Raw genomic sequence first — 15,183 nt, 5'->3', positions numbered from 1 at the left:
AAGTGCCGATGGCCAAAAAAGAGAAAACAGAAGCCTTAAGAAACATAGAATGAAAAAGCTGGGGCCATACCTCATGCTACATTATCAGTCGAGTTTGTCGAAACGATAACTAGTTTTGAAGTTTAAAAAAGTAAACATTATGCAACTCAATGTCCTCTTCGAATTGCTAAGGACTCTGAGAGAGAGGGCACAACCGCGTCATTTTTAAATACAATTCAACAATGTTAAGTACCTGGAAACGGAAAAAAAATTATGCAATTAAACCAGAACCAACTTTACCGATAAAATGAAGCAATTCTCTTCCCCGAGTATGCTTAATAACTGGGAATGTTCTCAGCAACCCATTACTGCACAATTGTATACGAAAGCACCGGCCCGTTCCCTGACAGAAAGAACATCCCAATTTCCATCGCCACCCTGCTCATTACCAGGACACCAAGAATGCAGTACGATGACCTCACCGCAGGGCCCTCTATGCCCGCCAACAACCAATAGCTTGTTGCCACATGCCTTGAAAGCGAGGCCCCAGCCATTCGACGAGTCGGCCCGAACAGGCAATCTTCTCACCACACTCCAAGAGTTATTCACTTTATCGTACTTCTTAACCACATTCATGGACTGATCCGCAGCATACAGCTGGTTATTCACGACCGCAATGAGAGGGGGAGATTGACTCGCCCTAATACCGCCGGGATACATATCTTTAATTATCCTCCATGTTCGGGTTTTGAGGTCATACACCTCCCCACAAGTTAAAGAATCAGTATGGCTCGACAAGCCCCCAATAACGTAAAATTTCCCATCCATGAAAAATCCAGAGCACGATCTCCTTGGAATATTCATATCAGGTAAACTTTCCCAGACGCCCAACTCTGAATTATATAAGTCGACGCATTTTAAGACACGGCCGTTCATATCGCTGCCACCAGCAACAATGGCAATTTCGCCAGAGCTTCCAGACCCAAAAAGGCAACGAGGTAAGTTCATGGGCGGACACCTGGACCAATCACGGCTTACCAAGCTATACTTCCAAATAGCAAATCCGGTTAATTCTCGACCAAACACGAGAAGTTGGGTCCCTACAGCAAGAGATTCTTTATCAGCACAGGAGAAGCAGTCATCACATGGCATTCTTGGTAGCCTCATCCATCTAAGACGGAAAGGGTCGAATGCTTCCCATGGCATTAAGGTACATGCTAAATAAACCCAATGTTCAATAATACCGAGCTTTCTCCGTAATTGGTACAGGTAACCAGATCTTATCAAGTTATTGAACCTTTTATTAAGAAAAGCGAGTGAAGGGTAGTCTGATCTGCTAGTTAGAGCAAGACAGTCCAGGGCAATATCATCGTGGAGGCCTGGGAGGAAACAGTCATTCGAACTTTGATCATTGTGATCGCTTCCTAGCTGAGATCTAAAAAGAGGTTTCTTCTTCTTCAGTTCAGTTTGGTCAGAATATAGCTTGTTTCTGAATGTGAACTCTCTGATTTCTTTCAACAGGTAGCCATTTTGAGCCACTAGTAAGATAGCCAATATGTAATGTAATGAACTTTGATCTTGCCCAGAGGATCTAACAATTTGTAGAAGAACAGAAGCAGGAGCTCCTGCCATGCTCTGAGACTTGAGTTGAAGCTCTTTCATGCTGGCTTCTCAACCAAACAGCTCAAAATCAACAAAGATTTGTGACTGCTTTATGAACTGCTGGAAAGTGAAATGGAGTTAGAAAATGACAAGATGCTGAAACATAAAAGACATTTTTGTAGTTTGTGAGATATTTCTAGATGATTTATTTTAAAAAAGAGGTAACAAGTAAATTGATTTCAACTGTTCTACTCAATAGGAAGGGAAAACATATGCTAAGAGGCAATCAAATTAGAAAAAACGTAAAAATGATGAAAGTAGTCATCACATGTAGAAGTGATAAACTACAATGAAGAAATGACTCAATGAGAAATGGAACCAGATGTGCTTAGAAGATACCACATATATAATGTGGAAAATGCAGTTCAGTAGAAGCTATTCTTACTGTTAAACTTTCATGCCATAAGTCTGAATCTATAGCGATGTAAAAAGGTTCGAGCCAACTACACACCAATAAAAACATACAAGGCATATGTATTTCTCCGATAAGCAATCCTAATACGTGCACAATCATTCTTCCATTATTGTTTCTTAGGAAAAGAAAACAACCTTGACACTGGACATTCTAGCTCAAATACATGAAACTAAATTCATCAATTATTTCAATCCCCTGTTTTACATAGGAACTGAAAAAAAAAAATAGTGAAATTTTTGAGGAAAAAAAGCTCTTTAACAATTCATATAAGAAAATTCCTCCTGGTAGTCACTATAACACATTAACAAAATCACCATTTTGCATGTTCAGTTTTAGATAGAAATCTGAAAAAGGGGGGGAAATGAGTATGTTCACCAATAAACCATACGAAGAGAGATCCAGCTATTCATTGTAATGCCAAGGGGTGAAATGCATATAGTTTTTGCATGCACTTAAACACTTGCTATAGAAATTCATTAATTGTTCCAACTTTTTCTGCTGCATGTAGTAAGCCAATAAAGCAGCAAAAAACTTTTTTCTCTCAATGCCAACCTAGCCAAACTACAACCCAAACTAGCCAAATAATGCATATTATAATTATAATAATAATGTCCATTTGATCATTATTAGTTGATAAAGTAACACATTCTGGGTATTTCCTGTTCTGTATCACCCAAATTGTTCCTTCTTTTAGCAAATCCGGCACAAATATAAAGGACCTATCAAAATTAGTATAGGAAACCATAGCTAGATCAGATAAAACTCTCTACTTCTATTAAGCTCATGATGGATCTCAGATTTGCTACTTCAAGTTAACTACATCATCGCACTTAATCTAACCTTTAGTGTAGGTCTAGTAAATATTACCATAATCCCAAGCATTCAAGCTCACTGATTATAATCTCTACATAGATCATTAACCAAAACCTCGCCATTCTAGCAAAGAGGTCACAGGATCCAACACCTTATCGCATCCAACGTATAAACCATCAATAAATCCACATTTACCCCAACCACCGCATCTATCGCACAATCTCCGCCATTTCCAGCCAAACCACACGCCACTCTCCGCACCAATCCAACCAAACCGAAGCACACGAGCATCGAATCCACTCCAAGTCGATCGAATAAACAACGAATCGAGGACCTCACCTTGCTCCGATCAGAGATCGGAGCGATCGGAGCTCATAGGCGCGATCTCCGCCGCCCGATCGGCGATCGCCGCAGCCGCCGCCGGAGATCCAGCTTCCGAGGTCGCCGGAGATCGCCGCGAAAGGGTCGCCGCGGGGATCCAGCGAGGGGGGAGGGGACTCAGGTGGGGAAAATCGCCATTGTTGGATAAGGGCGAGAAAATAAATGGACAAATTAAAAAAAAAAGGGGATAATGGAGAAGAGGGAGAGGGAGAGGGAGAGGAATAATATTTATATTTATATTTATATTTATATTTATATTTATTAAAAAAACGGAGAAAATGATGTGAACCGTTTCCATCATCGGTTTCTTTTTTTTCTTTTATTTATTTATTTTTTATTTTTTTAAAATCTTTTTATACGACTTGTCTCTTTCTCCCACCTCTCATCAATGTGAGGGTTTTATTTTTTTATTTTTTTATTTTTTATTTGGGCAAAATTGTATGAACAATTTGTAGTTCAATGCTGTGTGATAATGACACCCCCACTTTTCTCATTTTATACCCAACTCTAGTTATTAGTCTACCTCATTGCGTGCACCCGGCGCACCCGATGCGCCATAGCCCTTGAAAGAAAATAACTAGGGCGGATTTAAAATCAAATTTCAATTCATTTAATATATTTCATAAACTTTAAAATAGATAAATAGTGAGAAAGAACAGCATTACTCATTGATTAAAATTTAGATTTTAAGTTGATAAGTATTAAATAATTAGTGCGGTGCATGAGTCGTATATATACACCTAGTGCACGCAAGAATTCCACTCCCTAAATATATATATTTTTTAAAGCGTACAGTGACTGAAAGCGCGGGTGACTTTATCACCCATTCTTTTCCAGGTTGTCGCTGTGTCGATAAGCATATAGCGTCTTTTCAGGGGTTAATATTTAAATATTTATTTAATAACTAAAATTACCCTCGTATTTGTTTTACAATAAATTTAATAATATTTTTTCATTAAAAAATAATAAAAAATTAATAACTTTTTATAATTAGAATGCTTTAAATTTTTTTTTTTTAAAACAAGCAAGTTTTAGGGGTTTCTTTCAAAATAATCTATAGTTAAGGGGTTTCCGTACAATTTAACCGCTTTGAATTTCACCGAAGCAGTAAAAGGAGTGCGACTGTTTCTTCACCCGAAACAGAAAATGCGGGACAGTAAACGGTCCTGGTGTTTGAGATTATTACGGCGGTGCCACTGACGTTCCGTTACTTTTTGCTATTTATAGTAATAATAATAATAATAAATAATAATAAAAGGGGGAGTTAATGAAGTGCACTCTGAGTAGTTGGCCTGCGATGACGTCATCACACCACTGTGGGGATTTAACGGCGTTTTGTTGCCGTTAAGGGAAGCGTTGAGAAGGTAAGGTAACGTGGACTGATCTGAGCCGTTCGTTTGATGATGAGGTGACTTAATTACAACTATTTTATATACTGTAAATAATAATAGGGTAAATTTCATATATGTGTACTATGTTTCTCTTAATAATACCCCTCGAATACCATTAGGTACAACACTTTATTGAGGATGTATCATTAATTTATTGTGGGGGTTATTTTATTTAGAGGGGTGTTATCGACAAAAATACTATATTAAATAGCCTTATAGTTTCTTTCTATAACAAAATCACAATGACCAAATTTGTAACTTACCTTAGAGATCTAAAGTTTTATTTTTATTTTTTAGTTGTTATTAATGTTCAAATTTCTTCTTTTTTAGCAAATGCTTACGTAAAAATTACTGCTATTAAAATAGAAACAGAAGCGAAACAAACATGCCTTATAGTGAAATATTTACTAACTATCCATATAGTGTAAAAGCACTCAAAATTATGATATTTTGGACCATATAATTCACCGAGAAGCCAAATTACAAAAGAGACCTATATACTAAGAATAGATATTATTAATTATGAAGTTTATATAAATATAATATGGTTCAATTACATAAAATCTTTCTGTCAAAATTCGATTTTTCACTTTCCCCCTGTCATTTAAAAACCTATATTTTGCCCGCTTGTAAAATGAAAAATATTCACTTCGCCCCCTACCGATAGTAATCTATTAGGGTTTCGTTTATAAAATATTATTATATATTTTTTATGCTAAAAATACCCTCAACTTTCTCTTCTATGAACATGATGAGGGGCAAAATTATTATTTTATCGTCACAGTTCACACCGTACCTTCCTGTGAATATTTTTCATTTTACAAGGGAGCAAAGTGTAGGTTTTAAATAACAGAAAAAAAATAAAAAATTAAATTTTGACAGGAAAGTTTTATGTAATTTAGCCTATAAATATTAAAGTTTGATAGTTAGTATCTTATGTCCTGAATTCAAAATATTTTTGCTTCGTACTTTTAAGGCAGCGTTTGATTAGGGAATAGGAATAAGAATAGGCCCTTATCCCCCCTTTATACTCAAACGTTAATTTTTTATCCGAAAATAGTAATTCTCGGTTATCCCTACCAACACCTCCATTTTCTATATAAAACTATCTAAAATTATTTTTATCCCGGAAAACAATCCAATTTTTATCCAAACATTATTTTTTTTATCCCCATAGTTGTACCTATTCTTGTAATAATTGATTCTTACTTATATCCGAACCAAACGGTACCTTAGTTATCAGATGGCATATTATTACTCTTCAGAAAAATAAAAGAGAATAGCAAAGTGACTAACACCTAATAAAAGGTCACTGTGGAAGTGGGGAATTTATTATTNTTGGGTGTGGGGGGGGGGTGGGGGGGTTGGATCAATCAATCAAACTACTGAGACCGTTCAGTGACCCTTAATTGTAGGTGGAGAGGAGGGTTGATGAGGTTCCATGTTCAACCATGTGGGTGTCTTCAGTGACCTTAATTATTTATTGGCCCCATTTGGCCCCACAAATCCCTTTTTTTTGAGTTTTTGTTCTTATTTTTCCTCCATGTACCCCTTAATTATTTTGAAACCAATAAACATGATCCCCAATTGACACCCACTGCCTAATTGCATATATAATACCATATAAGGGAATAAGATTAGCGACGCTCTCTGCTGCCGAGTTGCTAAATGCTCCTCTTATCATATTCAATCTAATATTAAAATTTGATGATCATACAGAGTCTTGATATTTCGATGCCTTACGATTCCTTTTCCTCGTGTTGTTGTACTATATATATTGTTCTTAATCTTGTGTACTTGCTCAAGTTGCCTTTCTCATAATGTGGATTTTGTGAGCCAATAATTTATGCATTTTAGATAAGAAGACATGAAGGATAATATTGTACTATTAATTTATCATTTACATTTCTCTTATTCTATTAGCCATGACAAGCTCTACAATGTGCCCTTCTATCATCTCAATTTTTTTTTTTTTTTTTTTTTTTTTTTTTGTGTGTGTGTGTGTGTTTAGTGCATGCCACCTGTGTAATTGATTGAGGAGTTGACATGTGTGTTTAGAGGAAGCAATTAGCTAGAAATACAATATCGTATCATAAGTTTTCTCAAGCTAATCCCCTGTTTAAGGTGAAATTGTGTAGTGATCCCTTTTATTTAGTTGAAGATGCATCATGAACTCTTCTTGAATACTTAATTTGAGTTGGCTTCGTTGATAAACTTGTTAATTTTTTGTTAATCTTAAATATTATTGAACTAATAGATCTACAGATTTCACTAATTATTAAAGGCTAACAATGCCTAGGACTCGAATTTACGATCTTTTTAGACTCCACTCTTATATAACTTATCATTCAGACATCAGTGGTTTGTCATAAAGTAGAATAACTAAAATTGCAAAAAATTAATTCGACATTTTCGTGACTATCGTCAGCATAAGAGAAAAAAAAAAAAAAAAAAAAAAAAAAAAAAAAAAAAAAAAACCTTTTTTTGAAATCTTCGGATTCTTTAAAATATGAAAGCAGGTAGATTAAATTTCTCATTAGATAGACTTTGAACATTTAATCATCAATTGGTGTCGTGGTGTAGTTGGTTATCACGTCAGTCTAACACACTGAAGGTCTCCGGTTCGAACCCGGGCGACGCCATTTTTCAAATTTATTTTTTTGCCATGTTGTTGTAATTATATTTTAACTTGTGGAGATTATCGGAATTAGACCTTTTGATGCAAAAAAAAAAAAAAAAAAAAAAAAAAAAAAAACAAAAGTTTTACCGTGTTTGGACACGGTGAATCTTTCACCAGTCACCGTGTCCTTTCTCAATCTTAAATCCTAAATATTACATAATTCGTGTTTGAACATGGTGAATGGTTCATCGTGTTCAACTTAACCTACACCGACACTCGTGTGGCAGGAATAGTGTCAATTTTGCAAATATAAATTTTGCGGGGGTATTTGTAGAAAAAAAATTCTGAGGGGGTTAAATGCAGAAAAAGCCCTTGTTTTAAAGTAATTAGATCGTTTGATGCAAAAAATTGTTTTAAAATGATTGGATTCGTCACTGAGATTTTGAGTTCATAGTTGTGTGTTGTAATCTGTAATAAAATTTTGTTTAGGGGAATAAGCATGCGGAGAATTTTGGCTCAACAAGAAGTGGGAGATGTGCTTTTATGGGCTTCTACTGGGCTTAAGCCTATTAGCTTGTTTCGGCCCGACTTTTACTTCTGCGTTCAATTGTGGAGAAATTCAATAAAAATGTTCAATAATTCCAAATATTCTGAAAGCCCGAGCTTCTTCTTTAAGCTATCGAGAGAAGCTATTAGAGGGATTTTGACATTGAGATTGTCTTAAAAGCACTGTTCAGAATCATTTCATTTAATAGCACTGCACTCTACAGTAGAGTTACTGTAGAATTAATCTACGATCATATCAAACCACCGTGGTAAGGTGATTCGGTAACTTGCCCCACAACTTACGAAATGTAATTATGTCAAATGAAGTGTCTAAGTAAATTCTTTTTCATGATTGAGTAATAAGTACATGAAATGCCAAAGTGAAACTATTTCCATCTCTTATGCTTGGCTCCTTGTCTTAGATTTCCATGGGCCTTTTATGGTCTTAGGTTTGAGCCAACAACACATTTGCCCTAGTGGGTACTTGATCTATAGCTTATAGCTTAACTTGTTTTAATAACCATCTATGAGGTTCCTAGCTCCTTTAATTGCTCCATTATTTGATTGTATGGTAAGTTACTATGTACTAGCTATAGGAATCCATTTTCGGAACAGAAATAGGGCCTTTTCTAAGACATTATCTTTTTTTTCCCCTTTTAATCGGTTTTTTTTTGGGGTGTTTATAGGCTAAAATACTCAAAATCCTGGTAAACTACAATGTATCTACTTTAAAGTGTATTTTTATCTATATATGATGCATATTACCTTCCAAGGAAACTTGGTAGATCAAATTAAAGCATCAAAAGAGAGAGAGAGAGAGAGACAGGAAAGGCCAAATTAATGATCTACAAAAGGATTTGTAAGGTTTTTTATAATGGTATGATAGTACAAATAAAGCAACAATATAAAATGAATAATAAAAAAGCACAAAGCATGTTCATTAACAATCATGTAGATGGGAATTATGGGTTAAGATCTCAAACCATCACATGGCTTTTAATTGGTGGCTGCTTTTTCTTTTTTTGCCTTTTTCTGCCATTCCAAAAAGCCCACAAAAGAAAATTCTTTTTTTTTTTTTTTACTCTCAAGAGAGAGAGAGAGACCAAAAAAGCTCCATAAATGATAAAAAAGGAGCACTGCAAAGCTTATTTTAATTGATTTTAGAGATAATAACATGAGTACTAAAGAGATTAGGATCCCATGCCCCAATGACAAAAAGCTGATGTTGTCCCCCTTAAGATTGGAGTGAGTCAAATGATAAAAGCACCTCCACCTCCTTCATCACAACATCACATGGAAGTGATGGAGGAGATAATTATTACCCGCAACTTTGCGACCATGCACCACACTCAGTATTTGATGATTAATATCTAAAATTAATTTCTTCAAAAATTCATACATTCGAAAATATATTACTTAGGCATTAGAGAGCTCAAAATCAACTATAGGAAGAAATATTGTTCGATTTATACAAAATAGATGGTCAAAATTTATAGTTTTCTATATCCAGGCTCTCTCAATGCCGCAGAACATATCCAGTAAGTTAAGTTTCTATTTTAAAACTTTTATAATAAGATTTTAAGAGCGCGATAGTGCCAGGTACACTAGGTGCATGCAATAATTGAAAGGGAGAAGGTGCTCCTCATCCAAAAAGCAAAAAAAAAAAAAAAAAAAAAAAAAAAAGAAAAGAAAACAAAAAAAGAGATACCAACCCTTTTACCTCTTTTCTTTTTTTTTCCCCAAATCTCTTTGCCTACACAGGTAAGCAATTATTAAAGAGCCATGCATCCAAAAAGGCTACTTTTTTTTTTTTTTTTGGATAAGATACCATTGCTCTTTTTCCTTTTTCCTTGTTGTTGGCGGGACCTTAATTGGTGCGCCACCACATCAATTTTGGGTCCACATTTAGAACACTTTGGATGCACCCAAGTGCCCAATTTGAGAAATTCAATTGAATTTATTTGATACTTATTTGGAAAATTGATATATAAAATTGTCATCATGATGAAAAATATTACTAAAGAAATTTCAGCATAATATTATTTTGGTCCTCTAAGTTTCAACTGGATTTTAATTACATGCGTCCAATTATATTTAAGCTTATTGTTCATAATTAATACGTAGAATCATAAGTGGAGTACTTCTCTTGTGAACGTAATCACATTAGTTGTATTAAAACGGAAGAATTTGAACATCTCAATTCCAAACTATATATTTTTTAATTGTTAAAAATAAAATAAAAATAAGACCTCAGTGCACAAGGCCCACGCAAAAATATCTAAAAGGCCATGGCATTTTCCGTAAATAAGCGAAAATACGAGGCCAATAGTTTAAGCGGAAAGGGACAGGTGTACGACGAAGGACAGAAGGCACAGCTAATACAGACCACGTGGCGACAGCAAAATTAATCCAGCGCGGGAACCGTTCCCCACACCCCCTGCAGCGTCGCCGTCGTGACACGTGTCACGATGGGCCCCACGCCCCGCGTGGGGTCAGCAAGCGAATCCCGTGAACCGCTTGGTTGACACTGCTACTGCGTGCGCCCAGTTCACCACTCTCGCCTCTTAACGGTCTGTGGATGACGTGGCGAACTCGGTCTTGGGACTAGTCTGTTGCGATAGGACGGTGCACCGAATGCGATGAAATGTTCGGCGCATGTGTCATCACATCATGACACGAAGAACATGCCCCCGCTCCGCTCCGTGCTGATCGTACGGCCCTGATTTAACCCCTCTCTCTCTCTCTCTCTCTCTCAGATCCTCCGACACCGAAGCGGAATTTCCGAAACTGCCCTCGGGCGCATGCCGCGATCTAGGGCGCGGGAGATAGCGACAAGACGGAGGGGCATCATGGTAATTTCGCGGGGCTCCGAATGATTAAGTTGCTCCCCCCCTTAAAACTGCGGCTGCGGCAGGAGATGATGAAACGGACCAACGGTGATGCCGTCGCCGCCGTCGCAAACGACGGTGGGGCCCACCCGGGAAAGCGAGGGGACGGGGGCTGCTTGTAATTTCCCAGGATTGTAGGGGCAAAGATGGAACGAGTGGGCGCCAGGGAGGGTGGAGATGAGAGAGAGAGAGAGAGAGGAGATAAGGTGGTGGCGCGTGTGGGGTAGGGAGTCACGTGCGCGTGCGTTGAGGGAGGGGGAGCGCGCGGCACCCGAGGTGGGTCAATGTAGGAGAGAGAGAGAGAGAGAGAGAGAGAGAGAGTGTGTGGGTGGGGGGGGGGGGGGGGGGGAGGCCCAAAAAAATATCGAGGTCACGTGTTTTTCATGTGACATGAAAAGTGAACACTCTAACCTTTAGATCTTCGCCTTTAATCCTTTTTACCCGTTAGATTATACTATTCAACCAACTAACCACTAAAATCTAGGGGGCCCACATCATCCTAACCGCACATTCTTTAATTTAAGGGTCGAAAACTTACAAGCAGCAATAACTTGGTACTTTTAAAAGCATAGGAGCTCAATTCTCTCTCTCTCTCTCTCTCTCTATATATATATATATATATAGTTCGGCTATAGTGCTTGTAAAAGTACCAACTAGTTGGTGTTTGTAAATTTTTTACCATTAGATCTACGTCTTTGATCATTTTTATCCGTTAGATTATACTATTTAACCAACCACTCACTCAACCCTAGAGGGCCCACATCATCCTAGCCACGCATTCCTTAATTCAAGAGTCGAAAACTTACAAGCACCAATGACTTGATACTTTTAAAAATATAGGAGCTCAATTTTATATATATATAGTCCGACTACTATACTCTTATAAGTATAAAGTCCTTCATACTTATAAATTAAAATTATTTTTGATGATGAAGTTTTCAAATCAACGATCCATTCCGTTAAATATGATATAGAATATTTGAAACTTCTAGAAAATAAATTTTATAATTTTTCGAAATCATAATAAAGTCCATCAAGTGGGTATAAAAAGAACGGTCGAAATAGAACGACGTCCTAAACATGAATGATCGGATCCTTCAATTTAAGATCAGAGTTATTGATCTTTATCTAGGTAGCGAATAGAATTTTCTATTAAAAAATCACCCTATTCCAATTCTTTTACACCGTTAAACATAGTAAGTATCCTATATCGGCCGTTAAAAATTGTCAATTTTGTGAACTTTTGATCATAAGGTACATGATATCAAAAAATTATAAAATTTGATTTCTAGAAGTTTTAACTATTCAAGATAATGTTTAACGGTATGGTTGTCGATTCGAAAGCTCTATGATCGAAAACGACTTATGAATACGAAGGCGATCGTACTCATAAGAGTATGTATATATATAGAGTCCGGCTGCTGTGCTATCGATAGTACCAAGTACTTGGTGCTATCAAGTTTTCTGCCGTTAGATTAACCATTTTGATTATTTTTACCCGTTAGATTATATTATTTAACCAACCACCCACTCAACCCTAGGGGGTCCACATTATCCTAATCGCACATTTCTCAATCCAAGAGCTAAAAAATAAGAGTACCAATAACTTGGTGCTATTAATAGTATTCCAGCCTAGTTATATATATATATATAATAGTACAGTAGGCCTGCTCTCTCTCTGTCTCTCTTTATATATATACTAGTGTAGGTACCCGCGCGATGCGGCGGGTAATTACTGCTAAAGTAAAAAATTTATAAATAATAAAATATGAACATAAGTAAATAAAATTATAGTATGCCAGTATTAAAATATTAGTTCACAATGAAGAGCATTGTAGTAAAATTTTAGAAAGAGTAAAATATCAACAAAAGTAATAGTTATATGCAGTGAGCTATAGCCAATACAAAAACTTGAGTGACAGGCAATAAAAGCAAAGACAATAGGAGAGGCCACTGCAAAATTTTGAAAAAAAAATCACTTCTCAGCTTCAGATATAATTGAATTGCACTGCTAAGGAGGAAAAATCAAAGGAACCTTCCTAGCAGTTTACCGGATCGACTCGGATTGTCCATGGAACGTTCCATATCGTCAATTAATCTCTGCAGGTTAATTTGAATCAATTTACGTCGCCATATCAAATCAAACATTAAAAAAAAAAGAAAAAAAAAAGAAGAAGAAAGCAATTCAAATTAATNAGTTCGAGCTGATACTAAACTAGTTTTAAAGATATAAAGAGATTAAATCAAAAGAGCTAATACTAAAAAGTCTTTCAAAATAAACCATAAAACAAACTTGAAAAAAGAACCTTATTCTCCTTCTATCCTAAAATAATTTTCTAAATATAAAAAATGGACTTCTTTGTATTTCATATTCGAATATAAAAATAAAAGAAGTATATCTATTAATGCCTTGGTACATTTAAAGTCTAAGTAAGTCAAAGATTGCTATATTACCATTTGATAGAACTAAAAATATAAGTTTCAACTCATAAGTTTTGAGTTTCATTGAGTGTTATCCAAAACTCCGAGAAAACACGACATTAAATACGTTCTTTTAAATATGAAAATAAAAGACCCAAACGTCAGATAAAACTCAATTAACTTTCAATTACAACAGATAAAATTTTTAGATAAACCGTTTCATTAACCACAAAAATAAAAATAAATAACAAGACAAAGGAAAGAGATAGACAGAAATACGATCTTATTTATCTATAAAACTTCTAGTAATGTTTTACGAAACTAATAAGATATCCGACACAGTACGATACTTCTATGAAGAAAAAACTCTCCTTAACCCCTTCGCAGTCAGAACTACCAACCGAGGACCTTATAAGAAGGTCTAATAATAAAAGAGAACTACCAGATGAAGAGTACAATAACAGGATAAGAAAAACATCGTAGTTTTATAAACAAAGCAAAAAAGATTAAAAGGTAAGCTAATCATCATAAAGTAAGATAAAGTAAACAAATTCCTTACCTTACCATCCGACACTTCATACGTGGGCGGGTGAGACTCTCGTCGACGCCGCGCGACACGTGCTTGGCTCTAAAGTCGAACCTGTCGGCATAGTGCCCACACTTGGTGGAGACGACGATCAATAAAAACTCAATTTTAGAAGTCTTAAAAAGAAACCCAAAATACTAACTAATTGTAGACAGTAAAAGCATCACCAAGATATGAGAAGAAGTTGTCAATTACATTGAAGAATCATTCATTGAAAGTAGGCATTTAATTTAATTATATAGGCATAAAAATGAAAGAAAATAAATGTCTTAAATAGGTAGTGGAGGGATGTAACGGTAAGGGTAAAAATGAAGAGAAATGAATGTCTTAAATATGTAGTGAAGGATTGTTAATTTTAATTAAAAAATCAGTAAATTTATTTATTATAGGTAGTGGAGGGATGTAATGGTAAGGATAAAAATGAAGGGTAATAAATGCCCCCAATAGGTAATGAAGGATTGTTAATTTTAATTAAAAAATTAATAAATTTATTTATTTATTGGAGGTGACAATTAGCAATAGCGGGGAAAGAAGGGAAATGGGAGTAAAAGGGTGAGGGAGGGGGTGCCACGTGGCAAAAATATTGAGGATTCATATTATGTAATAGATATATATATAGAGAGAGAGAGAGAGAGAGTAGGGCTACTATACTGGTATGAGTATAGAGTTCTTCATACTCATAAGTTATTTTCAATGACAGAGCTTTTGAATTGACGATCCACACCGTTAAATATGATTTAGCGTATTTAAAACTTTTTTAAAATAAATTTTAAATTTTTTCAAAATTATAATAAAATCTATCAAGCGGACATAAAATGAACAATCAAAATTGAATGAAATTCTAAAAATCGATAATCGAATTTTTCAATTTAAAATCGGAGTTATTGATTTTTTATCTAGATAGTGAATATAATTTGTATCAAAAAATCAACTAATTTCGAGTCTTTATACCGTTAATATAGCAAATATCTTATACCGGCTATTAAAAGTTGTCAATTTTGAGATCTTTTGATCGTAAGATAAGTGATATTGAAAAATTATAAAATTTAATTTCTAAAAGTTTCAAATGTTCTAAATAGTGTTTTAACGGTATGGATCGTTTGATTTGAAAGTTTTATCATTGAAAACGACTTATGAGTACGAATACGATTGTGCTCATAAGAATGTAGTAGCTGGACTCTACATGTACGCACACATGCCCACTCAGCACTTCAAGAGAAATATGCATGCACTTGGTGTGCCACCGTGCAAACCGCATTCGACATCTCTGTAGCTTATACGGTCTGTTTGTTTTATTGAAGGTGGAGTTCAGGTTGAAGCAAACGTTCGAGTTAATTAGAGTTAAAGTAAAAAAAAAAAAAAAAATTTTCTTTCGTTGTTTATTTTCGTAGTTGTGGAACTAAATTTCTTCTAATTTTATTATTTGTTTAGTAGAAAATGAGCAGCATATAATGGGTCGAAGTCAATATCAGTATTTTGGA

General features: G+C 35.4%; 1 protein-coding gene and 1 non-coding gene across 6 annotated transcripts; one reads left to right on the top strand and one right to left on the bottom strand.

Annotated features, from left to right (window-relative positions):
- LOC109724831 (F-box/kelch-repeat protein At5g60570) lies at nt 4-3,464 on the bottom strand. 5 transcript variants are annotated; one of them, XM_020253764.1, is made up of 2 exons: nt 2,897-3,464; nt 4-1,698 (listed from the first exon to the last, which is right to left on the bottom strand). In XM_020253764.1, exon 2 carries the CDS (start codon nt 1,639-1,641, stop codon nt 334-336), a length of 1,308 nt encoding a protein of 435 aa, XP_020109353.1. In that variant the 5' UTR covers nt 1,642-1,698; nt 2,897-3,464; the 3' UTR covers nt 4-333. The 5 variants fall into 5 exon arrangements, with proteins under 5 accessions (XP_020109353.1, XP_020109351.1, XP_020109352.1 ...); XM_020253762.1 differs by having other exon boundaries at nt 4-1,701; nt 2,924-3,464; XM_020253763.1 differs by having other exon boundaries at nt 2,924-3,464.
- Nucleotides 7,210-7,283, top strand: TRNAV-AAC. Its single transcript has one exon. It is a non-coding gene; the product is annotated as a tRNA-Val (tRNA).

This window comes from Ananas comosus, linkage group 19 (assembly GCF_001540865.1).
Source record: "Ananas comosus cultivar F153 linkage group 19, ASM154086v1, whole genome shotgun sequence".
Lineage (NCBI taxonomy): Eukaryota > Viridiplantae > Streptophyta > Magnoliopsida > Poales > Bromeliaceae > Ananas > Ananas comosus.
Note: the sequence above shows the minus strand (reverse complement) of the source record. Positions and strands in the feature narration are given on the sequence as shown.

Bases quoted from the DNA above. Each gene is read 5' to 3' on its own strand.
- LOC109724831 (XM_020253764.1), bottom strand. From the start codon at position 1,641: ATGAAAGAGCTTCAACTCAAGTCTCAGAGCATGGCAGGAGCTCCTGCT.